The 21189-nt window shown below is 37.6% G+C and overlaps 1 protein-coding gene and 1 pseudogene across 2 annotated transcripts; both read right to left on the reverse strand.

Annotated features, from left to right (window-relative positions):
* Nucleotides 1–2982: 2982 nt before the first annotated feature.
* On the reverse strand, nt 2983–21173 carry xxylt1 (xyloside xylosyltransferase 1). Of its 2 annotated transcripts, none has more exons than XM_055157717.1 (5): nt 20855–21173; nt 19656–20284; nt 16772–16919; nt 10774–10906; nt 2983–4856 (listed from the first exon to the last, which is right to left on the reverse strand). In XM_055157717.1, exons 2-5 carry the CDS (start codon nt 20187–20189, stop codon nt 4460–4462), a joined length of 1212 nt encoding a protein of 403 aa, XP_055013692.1. In that variant the 5' UTR covers nt 20190–20284; nt 20855–21173; the 3' UTR covers nt 2983–4459. The 2 variants fall into 2 exon arrangements, with proteins under 2 accessions (XP_055013692.1, XP_020780496.1); XM_020924837.2 differs by having other exon boundaries at nt 20606–21173.
* On the reverse strand, nt 13987–14103 carry LOC129410246 (5S ribosomal RNA; annotated as a pseudogene).
* Nucleotides 21174–21189: the final 16 nt, after the last annotated feature.

Genomic DNA, 21189 nt, shown 5'->3' on the forward strand with positions numbered 1-21189 from the left:
CCCAGTTTTGGTGGAATGAAACAAGTCAGAGCTCCCAATCCTCAACCTGATACTAAGAGACAAACCCCAATTGGAGGGAGCCAAGGCACCTCAGTTTGTCTCCTGCATGGAAGACATTGTTTTAAGTTGAAAACCTCTCCCCTCCTCCCAAGCACCAACTCAATATCACATTTCTTAATATTGGTTCCTTATTAATTTTCTTTAGACCATTGACTGAAACAGGCACATCATTATGCAGCTGTCCTTCATGTGCAAAGTCTAGAAAAACATCAATAAACCATTTGAAGGCAGTCACTTCCCTTATTTCACCAAAAGTATTACAGATTGTGTTATCTGTGATTGTCAAAGTGCTTTGTGATTTGGAAGGAGGTATGGCAGATTGAGTCGTCTGGTTGGTGTGAGCCACGAGCTCCACAGGCACGTGAGAGGCCTTTCCATGTGAGGTGTCTTCTGTTGTTTCCTTTGACTGTTGTGGATAGTTTAAGCCAGAGTTGTCAAAAAATTATGAGAGTTCAGTTCAGTCCTTTGTGACACGAACTTGAATGGAAGTAGCAGAAAAGAGTGACAAGAAAACTGCGAGTGCCATAAAAATATTTTCTATGATCTGTAAAAATTATTGTGTATCTATGCTACTTTAAAAAGGTTTGAAGATGTGAATTTTATACTTACCTCCCATTGGATAATTACTGGTTTTAACTTCAGCAACACAATGTGAACTAATGAGGCAGCTGACTTGATTACAGCATTTTAGGAAATTACTGTTTTTTTCCAGTCCAGATGTTGTTGCCCTGGAAGAATATGTCACACTTTTATAGACCATCATTAGTTTTTAAAGGTCCTATATTATGCAAAATTGACTCCCGTGAGCTTGTTACCTTCTCAAAAACAGCAGCAACAGTTGTGTTTTGTTTCACTCACACGTTTGAGTAAACCTTTATTATTAGTCTGTCTACATCCCAAAGCTCAAAATGCTCTGTTCCACTTTCTGATGTCATGAAGCTATAGTTTTCAAATTAACAGCTACAGTACCTTTAGTTCAGTAGAGACTGGCGATTCCAAAACTAAATCCAAATTATTCTAGTGAAGGTGTATGGAAACACAGTGGAGCATTTCCTTTATGACAATGTGACATCACAAGGGGGAGTATTTTTAGGTTGAGAGAAGAACTCAGCCAAAATATGCAGGATTTGTGTGTTAAACATGTGTAAATGAAATAAAACACAATGGCAGGTATGTTTTTAATGGCTGTGACATTGTGGTATGAATTATTTCACTCCTTAGCATTATCTTTAAATATATATTTTATGGACATTTCATTAATACATACAACTGAAGTCACTGTTATGTATCACTTTTTTAAACTTTTCAATTTTCATTGATGAAATGATGATCATACTGATTTTGTATAGTTTTACTAACAAGAACCAAGGTTAACAAGGTTAGAGAATAACAACTTATAGCAGCCACTTATTAGAGGGCAAATAGGTAATTGTTATTACAACCTTCCTTTCATTTATGCAACTAAATCAAAGCACACATGCATGTCTAACAGGTAGGAGCAACTAGATGTCTCTCCATAAGGAAGAGTGTGCTATTACCATAAGTGCAGCCATGTGAGGATGTTTTAGAACAGATGAAAGCAGCTGCTGTAAGCCTCTTATTTGGTTGACTGCACAGTGTCTGGTGCCTGCATAAACTGGACAGGTAAGGGAGAGAAAATTAGGATTTAGATAGCGACCTATATTTTATACACAAGTATAATCTGTCCTACTTTGATTGGTGGTCATGAAATGAACTGTTGGCCAAGTATTGTCTACCAACAAACATGTCCAGAATATAAACAAAGAATGTTTCATAATACTATTCTCTTCAGTTACACAAAACAAAAGTTAACTGTAACAAAAGTATGTCATGCCCAATTTGTACAATACAGACAGAAATGAAAAGCACCAAAAAGCCTAATTTTAACTGCTCAAAGCTATGAGTGCATTTACTATTTAAACTAGGGCACTCGGACAGTGCATGCTTTTAAAAGGGCACTTACACAATATGATTTGACCAAAATACAAACAAGACTAGGTATTTCTTAATGGAAAGGAAATTGCCTGTAATCAGCTGCCTGGAGGCAACACTTAAAATTAATTTCAGGTTACAAATATCCGGTTTTGTTCTGACCCATTTAATGTCAAAAACAAAGGAGTGGAGTTTCATAAATGTACAGTACCATTCTATGTCTGTTCTCAGGCAATCCCCCTCCTCATTGCAAATCAAAATATAGCACAATGTCACTATTTGAAGGGACACGCAGTAGTACCAGTTGGCTGATTTATCTCCATTAGAACAAAAAACACAAACTGTAATTAAGTTGTTTCACCAGCTTGAACAAATGCCTATGCATTAAGGACTTTTTCCTTGGAGACTGGGGGCTCTGAATTTCACTCATTAGTTTTCAGATGTCTAGTTTCATTGGGAGCTTGGAGCATTTCCTCAGTCCCTTATGTTCCTATTTGAGGAGGAAATATCTTTACTGTTTATCATAGTTTCAGATAAATCGATTTTGTTTAGTTGTCACAACAAAATACTGATCATCTATGCCAATTTGGATTCACATAACACATCACATTAATGGATAATAATGTTATGAGGGCATACAAATTCAAGATGCTCTTTCAGTCTAAACCAACGTTACATAAAATATGAAAAGGTTTTGCCCTTGAATGTTGTCATTTTAATACACTTCACAGGAAAGGGGTGGGTATGTAGCACTTCTATGAATCTTAATTGGTCACCAACATTTCTAAGAAGTCTATGAAGGCCAGAGAACTGCCCTGTCTGTGTAGATTTCAGGGCAGCTTCCAAAGTAAAAGGTTTTTAGTGATAGATTACCAGTATGTGCACTCATAGTTTGAGAGACAGAAGTGGGTCATCTATGACAAGTGCACAAACACACATTTATGTAAGGGAAAAAAGACAAATCAATAATTCTTAGTACGGTATTTATTTCTTTAAACAGACAAACATCAAATAATAAGACAAGGGACAATTTACATTATGATTTTTTTCAGTGGAATTTTGTGTATTAAAGAATCATTAAAAAAGTCATATCCAGTAGAAAATAAAAAAAAATATATAAATTGGAATAGGAGTCATAAGCTCCCAAAACAGCTAAAACATACAGTCCTTTGTAGGTCTTCAAAGTGCACTCACAAAAAGTAAATCATCTCTTCTAATCTCATCTATGTACATAGTTTATAAAGATATTATGGTTCATTTACATTCACAGACTTGCAGACGTATTGAGCTGTTTTGATCCCCTTCCAGATGAACTAACTACCTAAAGGATAAAGTATTGATTTTGGAATAACATTTATTCTTGAGTTTTGCATTTCCCAGTCCAGTGATGGCACTGTGCATTATTCCGTTGTCTACAGTTGTGCGTGTCAGAGTGAGCACCCCTTTATCCTTATTGACCGTTGACATTTCTTGGAATTGCAGTATTCATTTAGCGATCAAGGCCAGTGTTTGGAGAAAGTGGGTCACGCCGACAACTGTGTCACTCGATCGGAAAACGTGCACTTGTTGTTTCCCCATTGTTTGTCTGGCAACCTCAGAGTAACTACAGATCGAATAGAAAAAGCCATCTATGTCTTGACCCAATCTTCACCTACTTCCAACACATTGGTATTTTTAGAGTGAAATTCTACTTAGAGGAGATAAAGAAAGAAAATCTGAAATCCCACCTGGAATGGAAAAACACAACAAAATCCCTACTTTTTAAATGAACATGGTGGGGTTACTAAAGAGCAAAAAATGAGATTAGACCCCTGTTAGGATCTTGTTTGGTGTTGACAAGAGGAGATGCAGAGAGAATATGGGATGTAGAAAATAAGCATGGATTACTAAAAGGAAATGGAGGAAGTGGAAAATGGAATGGCTTTCAGACTATTGTAATGGATTATTATTATATCAGTGCTGCTACGGCCTTGTTATAAAATCTTTATTCATCAGTGGATATAGTAAAAAGTAAACCAAGGTTATGAAAAGTACTTTGAGTATATGTAGGACAATATACACAAACCATACAGTTTCCCTACCATGAAAAAGATGAAAAAAGGTGTATTTGAATAAGTTATACACATTTGTGCCTTACAAGTAGTCAACTAAATAAATTCTAGTTAATCTACTAAAAGGGGGGCATGGTGTAACCCTGACAAAACCTTTCAAAATGATTGCAATCTTTCGCAAAAATGTATATGTATACAGAGTGGTCCGAGTAAACGGCATCTTAATATTCCCCAAAACTCTAGCTCAGCTAACTTGATCCATGCCACATTTTCCTGCTACATTCTCTACAAATACTTATAATCTTTATAAATGAATTTGTTTACCAGTAACAAATTTGGTCAGTTACTCAAAAATGACTACTAGAGCTCCAGTTTTCATAGTAATGTCAGTGTTTTCAGTCATTAGGTATGGGTGTATTACAGTTGCCATGGTAAATATAGACCGGCCCCTCACAGCGGAAGTACATATGAAACACCTCTCCGTAGCCATGGTCCCTCCACCAGGTGCACAGCTGTCTGTTCCAGCCACAAGCCAGATGATAGAAAAGCTCTGGGTACTCCATCCCAATCATGGAGAAGAAGTCCTGGTCCCCAAGATGACCCCTGAAGCGGTACTGCTCTGTCAGCTTGGCCACATTATTGGGCTGCAGGAGCTGGTTGTACAAAGCTGAAGTCCTCATGGCTCCCAGGTCCAGTAACATCACTCCACTGTTGAACCCCGGCCGGCCGTCAGGAGGGGGCTCGCCTACTTTGGTCTGAGGGTTCTCCTTTCTATACTGCCAAAAAGTGTGCCTGTGGAGAAGTACATCAGTTATTTTATCTAAAATATATTACAGAAATCTCAACAAGCATAATGTTGTTATTAATAAACAACATATATTTCTACAGATTACCAGTGTCAAAACTGATCAAATGAATGAGATAGAACATCTTTGTACAGTCTGTTTCAGTCTTCAAACATGCCACTCCTGAAAGGGTTAATTAGCAACAAGATGCTAAAATCTAAGAGCACCTCAAGCACCTCAAGAGTTTTTCAGCACAAAGCAAGTGCTGTAATTATAATTACAAGGCTGAGACAAGAGATTGACTTTAAACACAAGCAGGATGCATTGTAAACCTTGTTTTTAAAATGTAAGTAGTAATAAAAATAAACAGATTTTAAATAAATAAAACATATTTTTTTATGGAGAATAGTGTGTTAATTTGTTATTCCTTTAATGTCTACAAATGAAACAAAATATAACTCAAGACAGTTTTTGATAAAAGATCAACAATAAAACATGGGCATAAAATGGGAACTTCAAACAATACAGTGTTGGTTTGGTGGGGTTGGGTTTACACAGCGGCACATAAAGCATGAATGCAAATGAAGTGTATGTGGGAAAATGACAGCTTGTACTTAACATGTGACCCCTCACTGTGTGGTATGATCAGATGTGGTGGGAGAGGCAGATCCTCTGAGTCATGCTGTGATATTATTACTGACCTATATTCAGCAGCTGTGGGCTGGTTGTGCTCGTCCACACTGTTTCATAGTGGCTCATTTGGTGACTGGGGACACATTATTCCATAGGGTATTGTCATTTTAAAGAAAACGCCAGAGCTACGTGCCCCGAGACACGAGCGAGTGCAGTGCAAACTGAATGCCTCAGATGTTTTCTATTGAGGGGTGCAATGAGACGGACAGAATGATTACATTCAAATTGTAAATTTAACTGCAACAACAGCAGAGGCGTCACGTCACGTACAGTCCTCCTTTAACAAAGTTGAGTTTGTTTTGGTTAATAGCTGATCTTTGAAAACTGTAAAACTGTTTTGCTGTTTAAAAAAAAAAAAAATCCTGGATAATGTACAGTTATGGCTGTGAAAAAGAAATGCAAAGTTACTAAACCTATTAAGAAATCTAAATACTTACTTTTAAAATATAACATGTTAGATCACTTACCTAAGTTATCTGCATTACCTTACTTTGCACATCATTATTGTTTAACACTGCTCATTGTATGTATATCCCATAATCCAACACAAACCATAAGGTTTGAATATACTAATAGTATTATAGAACAGTATTTTATGATATTTAATATTAGTTTAACCAATACTGAAGACTTTTAGGTGTCAGATGTGACCTTGATGCTATGAGCTATTAGAGAAGTGCAAAAATGTTGAAATACCGATATATCAGGATACCAAATTGGCAATTGACGAAATTAATGAAATGTAATATTTTACTAATTGATTATTGCATGTATCGCCATATCGTGATAAAATTGTATCGTAAGCCTTGTATTGTATCAAATCGTGAGGGACCCCGTGACTCCTGCCCTATGATATGACTGGGGCACAATGCATCACAGATTGTTGTATTCTTGTATCAGAAATCTAAATCCAGACAAAAGGATCAGTGTAACTGCGAGTGCCTCATCTTCAGCCCCAGCAGTTCACACATCCACAGTCTTCTTTACACCATCTCCGGCAGCACCACCCCTCAAAAGTGTCTTCCCCCCTCACCATCTGAGCTGCTCTGAAAGAACGAAGGAGCATTAGGAGGTGAGGGGACATTCTGTGCTGCCATACCATCTCCAATGTGTTCGGTCCAGAGATTGGACGCTCTCTGATACACAAAGACAGAGGGAAGACTTCAAACACAACCTGTGAAATGTCTGCTCCTCTCCATGGCGATGACAAAGCCCAGTCAGCATGAGGTGCGTACATTCAAGTGTATTCTGGTATTGTCAGAAAAACAGCATGAATAAAGTTATCGAATCGGTTTCAGAATCCTTGTTGAGGCTATATCGAGTTATAGGTCCAACATGTGAAAGATGGAACAATATATTTTTGGGGTCAGTATTTGTCGTGGAGACTTTTTCTTTACACTAATGGGAAAATTTTGCGTACTGTTTCTGTAATATGAGAAGATTTAAGCTGTAGAACGTTGACTTAGGTAGAAGTACTCGCAGTCTATTTATTTATTTGAGCTCATGGTTTTGTGAATAATTATGCTTTATGGTTTGGTTTCAATATTACCGTTTGTCATCTATATTTACTTCAGCAATATATTGCACTTCAAAATTTGTTATGATAGGCCTACTAGATACTACTAGATAATAATAATATTGATAATACAACAAAAACATCTCTTACATTAATGATTTTTTAAAATACTTTCTCTGACAAAGATCCAAATGTTTAACAGAAATTCACATTCTATTGCATAATGACATTTATTATATTTTGTATTTTCTAGTCCTGCAAGTGAGTGAGATATTTTATGATTCCCACAGAAGAACAAAGGGATTGTATTCTTTATGGGCCAAATCTCTTGAAAATTTATATTTTCCTTTATGTTCAAAATGATGATGTTTTGTTCTTTGCAGAATTTATAGGGAGTTTCATTTAGGGCAGCTGTTGCTTTATAAATAGCTTACCACACAACACCAGGAGCCCTATCTTGCTGATCTGATCTTAGCACTAGCACAATTGTGGGGCGTGGGGCTCTAAAGAAGATGTGTGCCGTGCCTAAATATCAGGTTGAGTAGAGCAGACTGAGGGCGTGATGTGGCGTGTTTAGTGAATTGCCAGAATTCTAAAAATAAATATTAAACTAGTCCACTCAAAAACAACATGTAACATGCTCAAGGCTTCTTTTATTTGAAAATATATTAGGATGATAAATGCTTAACATTCATAACATGTTCATGTGTGAAAATGTGAGAGGTCAGCAGTAGCAGCGGTGGAAACTCGTACCTCAGGTCAGAGACGCGAGAGCGGGCTGCCGGGACAGGCGGGAGCGGGTGCGACCAAGGGGAGAGGAGCAGTCATCCGGTCTGCTGTGGGATGGGAGGCAAACAAACGGAGGGACGCAGAAAAAACTAAAAAGGTTGACATGCGTAAGGGGGGAGCACGTGCGCACGGAGTGTTCGGAACACAAACCCAGTCAGTTCTGAAATGGCCCATCTAAAATTCTATATTTATGGTGCCACTACTGGGGGTGCCACGACTGGTGCGTAGTTGCATCGTGGGACTCTGGAGCTGGGTTGTTTAATATATATTTTTTCCACACCCCTCTTTGCTGCCTGATAATAAGGGAAAGACTGCAGACTTTACCTACACTGGCAGTGCTTTTAAATGCCACAGCGGTCACAGATTGGTTCAGATGCCATCACGATATATGTACTTATACCGTCCCACTCCTGCCTCCAGCAGCGAATTACAGTCTGACCTGGACACACCCCCTCCTTAATGCCAGCACTAGTGCTAAGATCAGGGGCAAGATAGGGTCACAGGTGTGCATGACCAATGGATAGTCATGTAGCAATGTAGGAACTGATTCTTTTCCATTACTTGCCAATATTACAACATTTGGTGAGATCAAAATCACAATCTGAAGCACATAGGAATTTGAATAAAGTGAACAGTTCAAGGCTACAATGTGTAGTTGCTGCTGTTTGTGGTGACGCTTATGTAAGTGGGTCCAGTCTTGTGGGATTTTAAAACATTTCAACTGCAGCTGGAGGGGAAGACATAGGGCTTTTTCCAATAATGAACTTTTCAGTGGCAGGATGTGCTCTGAATGTGGCTGGTGGGAGGATGTGTTCTGCTGCATAATGCTGTGTCCATTAGCACCCAAACTGCTAGAGCCTGCAGCACTTCTGACAGGAAACAGTGGAAAGGCTCCGCACTCTTCGTCTGGGAGTATATGACAGCTAATACACAATCACATTAACAGAATCTGGTGAATACCAACTATTCAAAGAGATAAATACACTATATCAATGCATTATACAACAGGTATTCATAAGGCTACAGAAGATCTCTGGTACACTTTTAATCATTCCATTTTCCTCTAAACTCTTCAAGATTAAAACCAATATCCTTCAATCTTCAGTGATGTAAAATTGCTCTTAAAAAATCATGTCAACACATTTTAATTTCCTTGAAAATCCAGGAATGTGCTGGAAAACTGTGCTCCTCAAAGACTGCTCTGTAAAGACTGCTCTGTATGCCACCACTGCTCTTGGTGACATGGTGAGACATTATGCAGTAACACTGAAGGTCACGCTATACTGAGTTTTGAACACTTGAAGGTAAAGTGAAATAAAATTAGCAGGGGTTTCCCAGAATGACTTGAGTTTTGTGGCTGGAGCACATGGAAATCAGTTAAAGCCTGAAGGCAAAAATGTCCCACAGTACAATCCTGTGCTTAACAGTATTGTACACTTAATACTCTCCAACTACTTTAGTAATAAAGTTATAACATTTGTGAGACAGACAGATCTTGTGGCTTTGTGACTCAACGAAATAGCCATGGAATAAAGATACACAGTCAAATGTTCCTTTGCCTGTAGCACACTGCCCTGTACTGACCCATAACAATAACAATGGATTACATAAAATATCTCATAAGGACTTGTCTATTAATCTTTCCAACAAAACACACTACAGGCTCTGGAGGAAGACACCTGTCTGAGTATTTACACTGATAAAGCTGCTGCTACAGGGCTCTCTCCCTGCAGACCCACTGTCCCTCTCACACATACACACACACACGCACACCTACACACAATTGTTGGGTTTTGATGTTTCTTGGGAACATTACAGTGACTTATATTCATTTTCCTAGAGTCAGATCCTAACTTAACCACAGTCACTACTTACCTAAACTTAACCTGAACCCTAATCGTAACCTATTTTAACCTACATCTGAGCTTTAAACCATGTTGTTGATCTAATAAAGGATTTACGTCATGGAGGACCTGATTTTTGGGTCCGTAAGGGAGGCAGGTCCCCATGATGTGAGTGTGTAGACAGATTTAAGTCCCCACATGTGATAAATACCTGTCCACACACATACACAACACAGTGACGTCCTGTTTTGATGCTTGACAAGAATGGAAAATGGTGCAACCATGTTTGCTTGCATATCAAAGTGAAGAAAGGAAAATTAGCAAATTCACCAAGGGATTCAGACTAAGTGGCTTGTTTACACCAATTTTCCATATGACACAAAAAACAATTCAGTTTATTAGAAATAAAATACACATCAATATTAATAAATGGTCATAAGACAAATTGCACTAGAAATTGACAAGCCTCTGCTGTAGCATTGTCACTATGCAGTCAGTGAATATTTAACAATCACTATGGGAACAAAAGGGCAAAGTTTTGTAATTTCTCAAAGTATAAAATGTCTGAGCCAAAACAAACTTCTAGCCATCTCTAGAACAAAGATATTTTTTTGTTTCCCATGGAGAAAGAATTGGCATTAAGATAGACGCATTCTTTAAAGTATGGACAATGTTACACTATTATGCTGTTATGTCACTTTCTTACAGCTTGAACGTTTCTCTCATTGTCTGTATGCTACATTTAAACCCCAAAATATTAAGATAATAATATGCACTAGTAGAATCGTACAAATCATGCAAAGTATGACAGTTTAAATTAGGATGCATTCACACTTCTCAAAATCTGAAATAAACTGGGACTAAACCTGGAACTAAATCTGGAAGTAAACCTAGACCACACAAGACTAAATCTGGACTAGAAGAGGACCAAACCATGTCTACATCAGGACTGGACTTGGCTCAAACCAGAACCAAATCAGAACCAAACTAGTTCAGTGGACAACTGTGAATGCACGCAGTCATCTGTTTACAGATTATCTGTGAAAGTGGTGTGGTCAGTACAGTTTTAGCGTTGCACTCACCTGTACACAGGCTGCATCTCTCTGGCAATGCCTATTACAGCCTCACGTGGAAAGTGGTCAAATTCTTGGAAAAGGTCCCTGATGTTGGTCTTGTATTTAAGGTCCAGGTCAAGCTGCACAATGCGGGTTAGATCTGTAGTTAACAGAACAAAACAAATAATAATTAAACAGAATTTAAGTAAATATGGAGAAGGGGCTTAATTAATAATAATAATGGTAACTTCTGCTTAACTTCTGAGATCTGATGGGATCAGGCTTGACAAGCCGCTATGGCCACGATGGCAAGGCAATGGCAAGGAGTAAATTAGCCAAGGTCAGGTCACATGGTCATATTTTTTATATAACGCTTGTCCATGTTCAAAGCTTTACATTAAGGAATCGCACTGCCAACCTGTAGGTCAATGGATCTGACCATGTTACTAATCACAATCACTCAAATATTACATATATAATACAATACATACATAAACAAAAAGCAGTATCAAATGGGTTTCTTTGTTTGCACTACACAGGTCAGTATGACCTGTTCCTGCTTGGCTCTCTCTCAAATTTTCCTCTTTTTAAAATGTAATTATTGAAATATTGTAATTTGTCTCCAACATAGCTACAGTAAAAACAATAGTTTTTCACTTCTTTCAGTAATGTTGAAGACTAGCCTTAAATTTGTACAATGATTAGCACATGGCAAACATTCAATCTTCTCCAAACTAAATACTAACTGCATCATGTCAGTTACCCCAAATAAAGTTAATTAAATAAATTAATGAAACCCACCAGCCACTATTGTTCAAACAACATGGTCATCTGATTTTAATAGGAGAAGCTAGTGATGCAGTCCCTTATTAAATTATTAGGAAAGCTTGAGGAAAAATGCAGCAGAAATGTTCCAAGTGCTGGCCCTGGATATAATAAAATAATATAAAATAAAATCATATTAAATAAAGGCAATTCTTGAGCTGCTGACAGTGATCAACAGCATCTGGGTTTAGTTTCTGACAGTACAATAGTAACAACCAGGATGTGCAGACTTCATGTGCTCATTGTTCTAGCTTCCTATGTTTTGCTTGTTGCTATGGCAATGAAAAGATGGGAAATACTCCAGCCAGCATGGGCATAGAAAGAGAAGTTTAACCTAATTGATGTGACAAAAACATATTATTTTCAGTCAAAGACAATAGTTTGAGGGCAAAGGAACACAGCTGATTTGACAGTAGTGGGCAGACGGGATGTGTGCGGCTGCTGACAGGTTGAGTACATGGGGAACAAAGGACTGATATATGAGGGAGCCACAGTTCCCCAAGACAAAGATCATAAAAGTCAATGCAATAGGTTATGGCATTTCACACATTGTGCTGCTTTATTCAAGGATATTTTGGATCTCTGCAACTTAAAGGTGTACTGTGCAACTTTTCTGGTGGATGGTAATCTACCTACTTGTCTCCATGGAGATGTTATTACTTTCCCTGGGATGGTATGACATTAAAAATATCCATCTAGCTTTTATTCATTACATTTATTTTCATTTGCTCAAAAATACAGTGTAATGTAGCGTAGTGCTGTAACCCGCTTGTCTCCCTTGTGATAGATAGGTTTAATCTATACTGTGAAACATTCTACACAAAGCAATAACATTTCCATGGAGACAAGCAGGTGGCAGACCTTCCACTAGAAAGGTTATGCAGTACACCTTTATTTACATGAAACATCTCAATTAAAAGGTGCATAAGTAACTTTTCTGGTGGAGCGTATGTCACCTTTTTGTTTCCATGGAGATGTTATTGCTATTCTATCTTCATGAAGACAAGAAGGTGACACCACAAGGCCAAGTTTCATTTCAGATCTGTGGAGAGATGAGCTTGCTAACAGTAAAAGTGCATGGTGGTCACAGAGACAAGCAGGTAGTTGACCATCCATCTGAAGTTACTCCACCTTTAAGTGCACTTTATGGGCCTGTGTGTTTAGTTCACATTAAGTTCCCTCACAGATGCTTTTAAATACTTTCTGAAAAGAAATGCAGAACTAAATATGCAACGGTAAGAAGTGCAAAGTATAAATTAGTGCTTTTGTGGGTTGGCATCCAAGTTGACAAAAATATGTTTTTATAAAATTAATTTCCCCTTTTTGTACAGTCTTCTGCAGAGCTACAAAAAAGAGGCACTAGCCATTTCACTGATGGGGCCTGACAAGTAAATTGTCAGATTTAAAAAAATAATAATTTTTTAATCACAGTTGTTATGTATTTATTATAGAAAACTGCTGCTGTATTGTTTAAAAAATATATTGGTGATACAGCCATGACAAATTTACACTGGGGTCATATACAGTCTGTGGTCACACTGCAGTCTGTTTCAGTGTGAGAGAGAGAGAAATTTCCCCATGACCGACAGTAGCCTGTGCTCTCCAAACAAGGAAGTGGCTTGTCACTGTGTCTTTATAATGGTCTTTATGCACTGTAGCAACAGAGAGGCTCAGCTCAGTATTTTCAAAGGGTGTGAGACATTTCTTTAGTCCAGGGCTTATCATGTGCCAGTAAAAGGAAAGAGGGTTTATACAGTGAGATATTGCACTGTGAGTCGGTGGGCTTGGTGTCTGCTCATTGAAATGAGAAACTTCTAGAAATTCTGTTCTTCTGTTCAGTTTATGGGAATTATTTTGTATTGACTTGTTTCCCATAGAAACATTGGAGACAACACTGTCAATGCAGAAACAAAGACACAGAAATTGTCATCGCAATGTAGTGTTTTCATAAAGGAAAAAAACAATTTAGTTTGACAAAATCTGTCCCTCTGGGTATGGTAGGGCTGCAATGATTAAACAAAATAAGTGCAATTAATTACTAATCATTTTTGATGATCATTAGTAGTGTACAGTCTCTAAAACACAGGCCAAAAGACATTTTATAACAAAGACAGCTGCACTATTAAAACAGAATAAATAATTTCTGATTTAATAATAATTAATAATTGATAGCATTTATATAGCGCCTTTAAAGATACCCAAAGTGCTTTACAGTTCATTATTCAGTCACTCCACACTCAGTGGTGGTAAGCTACTACTGTAGCCACAGCTGCCCTGGGGCAGACTGACGGAAGCGAGGCTGCCAATCTGCGCCATCGGCCCCTCCGACCACCACCATCACTCACGCTCACACCACTTTCATACTAGGCAATGTGGGTGAAGTGTCTTGCCTAAGGACACAACACCACTGGCGCCCCACTGTGGCACCTGGAATTCCTAGCGGTGTCCCATCCAAGTACTACCCAGGCCCAGCCTGCTTAGCTTCTGAGATCTGACGGGATCAGGCCTTCACAAGCTGGTATGGCCACATAAATTGATTTGCATCAATTGTTCACTTTATTCTATTCAGAAGCCTTCAATCAGCATATTTTTTGTCTTAACAGGTTAAAATGTAAAATTCCCAGTGTACAATAAAAGTAACTGCTAGTTGCAGCATTAAAAGAAAACAAATATTGTATTAATTTTAGCAAAACAGCAGCAGTATAACTCTACCAATATACAGTATGTGCTAGCATCTAATCATGCTGACAGGACTCATGGTTGTACCCAGGCCTGTCACCATAACGTATTCTGAAGTGTGATATATTGATGAAGTAAATATAGGTGATAAACAATAATACTGAAACAAATGTATGCCACTGACACAATAACCCAAGAGCAGAATTGAACTACAAAACTAAATCTACAATATTGTGAAAAAATTATTGTTGATTAGTTTGAATCTCTAATGAGCCATAGAGGTTATTTATTCAAAATTGTATGGCTAAAATCTTACCAAAATAGTGCAAAGAAAAAGTACACTAAGTAATAGGCTTCAATCAACTGAAAATGTAATGTTAAACGTGACCCTAAAAAAAAGCTCCTTCTGTTGCTTGTAAAATTGCCATTTTGTAAAAGCACTGAAAAATAAGTGGCGTGAATGAAATTGTCATCAGAATTGAGTTTTTACACCTGGCCACGTGTGAGATGTGCATTTAGGAGGCACCATATATACAGTGTATAAATGTATACAACCAGGAATGTTTGGAATGATCAAACTACAATATTTCATCAAACATTATTGGCTACTTTCAAAATGTATATTTTTGCATGTACGGTGCGCATCTCAAGGTAATGTTGTGTCTTGTTCTCAAGAGTGGCTCTGGCACACTTATTCCTATTATGTTTGGAAAATATTCTTGTAGGCTCACATTAAGACATGCTTGTACCTCTAGTGGGGGTCCAAAGTCATGTAACACATTAATGTAACAAAACAGTGTCTGAGGTGGCTTACTAAGAGCAATGTGTGACTGAAATACTGGATGTGAAATATATTTTTAGATACAAATGGATTCTTCATTGGCACTGGTTACTCTGCTGATTTATATCTCTTGCTTTCTCCTGTACTTCATAGTACTTCACACAGTCTATACCATTACACATTATCGTTATGTATAATGTACAGTCAAAGTGACTTTGTAGCTGTCCTTTCAGTTTCCTCACTTATGAGTCCATTTTGTCATTAAACGTAAATAATAATTTCGAATGTGTCATGCTAGATGGAGAATAGTTTTATTGAAAATGGTTCTGCATGGTGTAAAAATAAGAAAAGATTGTGCAGCAGCCCACTCTTTTTGCGTAATGCCCTTTTAGAGATAAAAGCCGGCTTTTAATAGAAACGTGAGCCACTCGGATTCAGCCGACCGGTGGCACATGTGGACGATCAATATGGATTTAAACTCACATGTGGTGGGATTTGAGTTCAAACAGCTGTACACGTCACAGCCGGTGCTTACACAAAACACCTTTTAGATCTGAAGTATGCCTAATGAAGCTCTTTCATATATTACAAACTGGTGAAATGACCATTCCAGAGTCCTAACAGAGTCACAGAGGCTCAAGAGTTAAGACACCTCCAAAACTACAATGCTGCCTTGTGGTTCAACAGACAAGCTACGGAAGTATAAACTGGTGGTGAACATTAGGCCTGTCACGATAACACATTTTTATGCACGATATACAGGACAATATTCCTATAAGCATTAATATTGCAACTACTTTATGTCACAGACACAAAGATGATCCTAGGCCTAAACTTCAACAAATAAATAACAGGAAGATGCAATAATCAGCCACAGGAGTGACTTATTCAAACCTCTACAGCTCACATGTTTTTGTATTACAACAAAAATAACTTATACTTGAAAACTACAAAGAAAAAACGTTTTTGAAGCAATCTTGTATTTTTGTTTTCTGACGACATGTTTTTGCAGTCAGAGGGCATCTTGGTCCTTCGGGTAACTATCGATCCAAAGCTTAATTATCAGGACTGTCTGTAGACCAAAACACTGCTGCACACCCACTGAATGGGACCAAAACAGCATCACAGAGTGGCGCTTGTATTGGTCAGCGGGCACAGGGGGCAGTAATGTGGGCAGCAGCAGGTCACCTCCTGCCCAAATCCCCGGGACTCTGCGGAGTGACACGTGCCGTCTGGCAGCGTGCCATACTGCTGCAGTCCAGCTGTGAACCTGCATCATCAAGGGTGAGCTACACAAGCATGATCTCAGCCAACAGTGGATCACGTCATCACAGTAACTTTGCTTGATTATATAAAGTGGTTGCTAAATCTCTTCAGTTATCAAATATAAAATCAAAACATACGTGATACAAAAAGTCCTCCAGCTATGGTAGTGCCCCAGTGGCATTGGAGGATAGGTCAGACACTGAAAACAAATTTCTGATATACTTAAACCTTGTTGTCTCTTCATTATTCTCCATGATTATCTGCATTTGTTCTCATTAATTGGTGGCAGCTACATTGGGCCTTGGAAAGGCTGCAATACACTGAACAATGGCAATTTAGTCACAAACAAACTGAACCTCTACCATATACATAGATTTTTGCAGATTGGGCATACTCAAAATCTTGCATATCAACTCATTCTTAAATAGTATTGCTTCATCTTGACCATTATTATCACAACTTTATGGGTCTTACTTTGAGGCATGATGAGGTGCATGGCCACAGAGAGGAAGAAGATGGCATCGCTGTAGTATGCTCCAGACCCGGCGCTGAAGTGCTTCTGCATGGCCTCCACGATGGGGAACAGCTTATGTGTGAGATCCACCACATTGTGAAATAACACCTATGGAACAGAGAGCATTTTCATTACTGCCTGTGGTACCACTTTTAAATTCTGAGTGTCTTGCCAAAGAACAGCAGTATCAAATGCCAGTAGTTATAATAAGAAGACCTTAATTATCCTTAGTACAATCACAAATTATAAAAAAATATTCAAAGAATTACACAAAATTGAGTTATGTTTGGTTTCATTCACAAATGTTTGAGCAATCCTGCATTAGTCTGTTTACATCTCAGGCTCAAAATGCGGTTTTACATTGTGATGTCATAAAGCAGCAGTTTTCAAATTAACATACACTTTTTACCTTTTGTTCAGATAAAATGATGAATGTGAATGTGTATTGAGTTTTAAAAGCACTTCCTGCATTACCACAAGACATCACAAGGTGGAACAGAGACTTATGTTTGAGAGAAGTGCCTAAATGTGCAGTACTTGTGTGTTAGACTTACTGCTATGTGAATGAAACAAAACACAACTCCAGTTATATTTTTGATGAGGAAGCAACAGATCAGAAAATGGTGTAATATAGGCCCTTTAAATACCAAGCCTGAATCATACTTAAACTATGGTATTATTAAGTGTAAAAAAAACAACCTCACACTATGGGTATCGGCTCTACCTGCTGAATTATTGTAACAAGAATTCACCAAGGCATACAAGACTTAAATAACAGTTTGGCATGAGATTGCACAATATACAGTATTTCTGCAGATTAAGAGGGATTTTTATTGAGTAAGCAGTAAACACAGACTTTCAAAGCCTTCCAGGGGAAAATGAAAACACATGTTCTGAGCGTAAAGTGCTGAAAGCTACTGGCCATTCCTGGTTAAGTCTGACAACATCAGTATGTGTAAAGGGCTTTAGATAATCCTGACAATATGCATGTGATTTTACAAAGTAGGTCATAACTTAGACCTGCCTTCACTTCATCACTTCATGTGTGAAAACATGCTCGTTCTCCATCTTAAATACTATATCATGTGGACTGTTTGTAAACATTGAACTCAATGGCTTCAAGCCTATTTTACCTATTGTAACCTAATCAAAGTGCCAAAATATGTACATTAAGATAATAGTTAAGATTGTAAGGATTGTTAAAAATAACTTAAGTTAGATCCAGACATTGAGCAACTGCATTTCAAAGAGAGTCTAACAAATTATACCTTTAACAGATTTCATCTAAATAATTTATTAAGAAAGCAGGGTAAGTTTAATGCACATTTATAAATAATGCATCAATATAACATGATGTTGATTTTTGTAAAAAAAAAGTTTCATAAATAAAGTGCATACGTGTTTTCTTTTAACAGAGGCATTTGTCAGAGATTGGTGAGGTCTGGTAATGAAGAGAAAGTTTATGCTCTGAGTACTAAGCAGAAAGTCCTTTGTGAAGACTTTGGCAAGTGTTGACTTTGAAGAATGCACTTCGAGAATTACTAAGGATAAAGTTGGCAAGAATGAAAATCTAAACCCTTGATTCACAAAGTTTTTGTCCTTGGGAAAAATAACTGCGGGTCTGTTTTCGGTTTAGTGTTTGTTTCTGTCAGTTTTTTTCCTTTATCTGCTACAGTTTGACATTGTGTTCAATGTTTGTCTACCTATTTCACATGTAAACCAATAAAGTCACAGTAACACTTAATAAGATAAAATCTAACACCACAAAAATGGACAGCCACTGTTACAGATTAGATGTGGTTGATAAAATGTATGAAACTGAGCATTTCAAAGGCTAACATATGGATACCTTGAGGCTAATAACATGGAGAAGATGTGAACTTTTACATTGCAAATAAAATTATGTTTTTATGTAAGAACAGGAAATGGTGCAAGAGTTACAAAACAATATTTTGTTAAGCATAGCTAGAGGCACTGGTTTTGACCCTCACAGTGGCATCCACAGAATGACATCTGTGTTGTATCGAGCTTACAGCAGTGGACAGGAACAGTCATGGATATTCCATGACCATAAACTTGTGTGAATTGGAATGTCTAGATGCAGGATTTGTAGTTCTGGCAGAGGTATCTCTACACTGATATTAGTACCCAAGAAATGTCTTGAAAACTTACATCTTGATGGTCCTTGTATAAATAAGAATCAAACCAATAAAATGTATGACAATTATGCTGTTTTTACACAAAAAGCCAATAGTTCATCCTTTTTCTATTGTCTATAAACATTACATAAAATATTGAAAAAATACCACTACACCTTTTTATTCTGTCAGATTTAGGTAAAGCAACAGAGCAATCATGAGTAAAAGGGCGTTGGCGATGAAGTTGATGAGATGGGATAAATAATCTCTAAACAAGTTTAAGAGCCTGAGCTTTATGAAGCACACAAAGGCAGAAAATTAGGACAGTGTATTACCTGAAAACAAGACGCATCTGATCCTCTCCTTTGGCAAACGAACACAGAGGAAAGTAAGACTAATACTGCCCTCTTGTGTTGATTTTAACTGCTGGTGGGGATCTGTTAGTGCTTGTGTTAATACTTTGTCTAGAATGTTCCACGGTATGGCAGTAAACTTTTAACCTCTTTTGGCTTTAGCCTTTTTTGTTACAGATGCTCAAAAAGAAAATAATTATAATTGTGAGTGGGGTTCTCCTATCCTCAGAGCTATAGGGTCACCATATTGTCTACATGAAGATAAATATGTTAAATGCCATGCACAAAATTGGCTAGAAAAAAACAATTTTTAACATAAGGTTATGTTTGTTTATATGCAGAACAGGACCTACCTCATATTTAAATGTTGCATCTTTTAAAAATTCCTGAAGCATGCTTTTCCCCAATTCCTGGCTCGCTGGGTCACTGACAAAATGTAGGACTAGTACTTCACCATCCTCAAAGTGCGCATGCTTTACCATTGATAACATGGCCACTTTGAACTTATCCTGCAGGCTCCGACTCTTATCCACTTTAGTAAACATCATTAGCGCATGGTAATGTTGGCCAGCTATCACACTGTTCCTTTTCCCGGTTTCAGTCTGTGGATTTCTTGCTTCTCCATTGCGTTCAACTCCATGCTCCACAGATCCCGATGAAGGGGTGAATTTGGTGTCCACAGTTAGATCTGCATCGTTCCTGTTGGAGTTATGGTTCGCTTGGGTTTGTTTAATACGTTTGGTAGTGGTGGAAAAGTTTTGCCTCTCTGTGCCAAAGTAGTAAAAGGCTACAACAGCCAGAGCAGCAGCCAGAAGAACCACAAACTGATAGGATCTAAATGTACTGATCCTTCCCATGATTCTGGCCACAAATCTGAGGATGCCCATTCCTTCTTTATAGATGTCATGAGAAGGGTGGAATGAAAGAAGACTGGATTACCATGTTGCTTAAATCAGCCCTGCATACATTTCCATTCACAGACCTGCAAAATACAACACATTATATATTGTAAAAAAAATAAATAAATAAATAATATATATATATATATATATATATATATATATATATATATATATATATATATATATATAATGACCTAAGCCTGTCATAATATTTACTAGACTTGTTCAGTAAATGCTCTATTTGTGTATTTGCGTATTGCAGTTTTAATGACTTTGTAAATTTAATTAAAAATATTGTTGTGAGAGACCTATCTTTAGAGCACCTTAAGTACAACAACTTATGACTGGAGTTAAACGCATACATATACATACATACATAGGCATACACATGCGTTTCTTACCATTACTTGGAGATGTCTACTTCTCATGGGCATCTTGATCACATAATTTGGAAATTTTTACCTGTGCATTTTATAGGAAAAATCTAAATCTGCTTTGACTAGCAAAAAGAAAGTGGAACAGGATGGCACAATACAACCTGTTGACATGCACAAGGCTCCCAGGGATGCTAACCGAGGACCAGCGCTTAGATTAAACCCCCGTCAATTTATATTATGTCAAATGCAAGCACCAAACCAAATGCATGTTACCTATGGATGACTAGTTTCGGTCTCTGCATATTCATTGTTATAGATCCAAACGATGGCAAACTGCTCTAAAAAACACTCGCATGATAATGCCTGCAGAGTTAGCAACATAGCAGCCTCTGACATAAATATGGCCCCGCCCACAGAGGTCATCACGCTTGTCGTCTTTATTTTTTATCATTATAATTATTATTATTATTTTTTTGTTCCTCTGATAGAAAAAAGAGTTAGTCCATTCACTCACTATATACGTATTGTTATTTAACATCTAAACCCATAACGAAAAAAAAATATATATATATACATATATATAAGCGTATTTGACGCAGAGTGAACCT

Source organism: Boleophthalmus pectinirostris, unplaced genomic scaffold (genome assembly GCF_026225935.1).
Source record: "Boleophthalmus pectinirostris isolate CB_2022bp ecotype Guang Dong unplaced genomic scaffold, ASM2622593v1 HiC_scaffold_217, whole genome shotgun sequence".
In the NCBI taxonomy this organism is placed as follows: domain Eukaryota; kingdom Metazoa; phylum Chordata; class Actinopteri; order Gobiiformes; family Gobiidae; genus Boleophthalmus; species Boleophthalmus pectinirostris.

Coding starts and splice junctions, on each gene's coding strand:
- xxylt1 (XM_055157717.1), bottom strand. CDS start 20,189: ATGGGCATCCTCAGATTTGTGGCCAGAATCATGGGAAGGATCAGTACA. Junction 16,920..19,655: donor ATGCAACATTTAAATATGAG/GTAGGTCCTGTT, acceptor TCTGTTCCATAG/GTGTTATTTCACAATGTGGT. Junction 10,907..16,771: donor GCACCTCATCATGCCTCAAA/GTAAGACCCATA, acceptor TGTTAACTACAG/ATCTAACCCGCATTGTGCAG.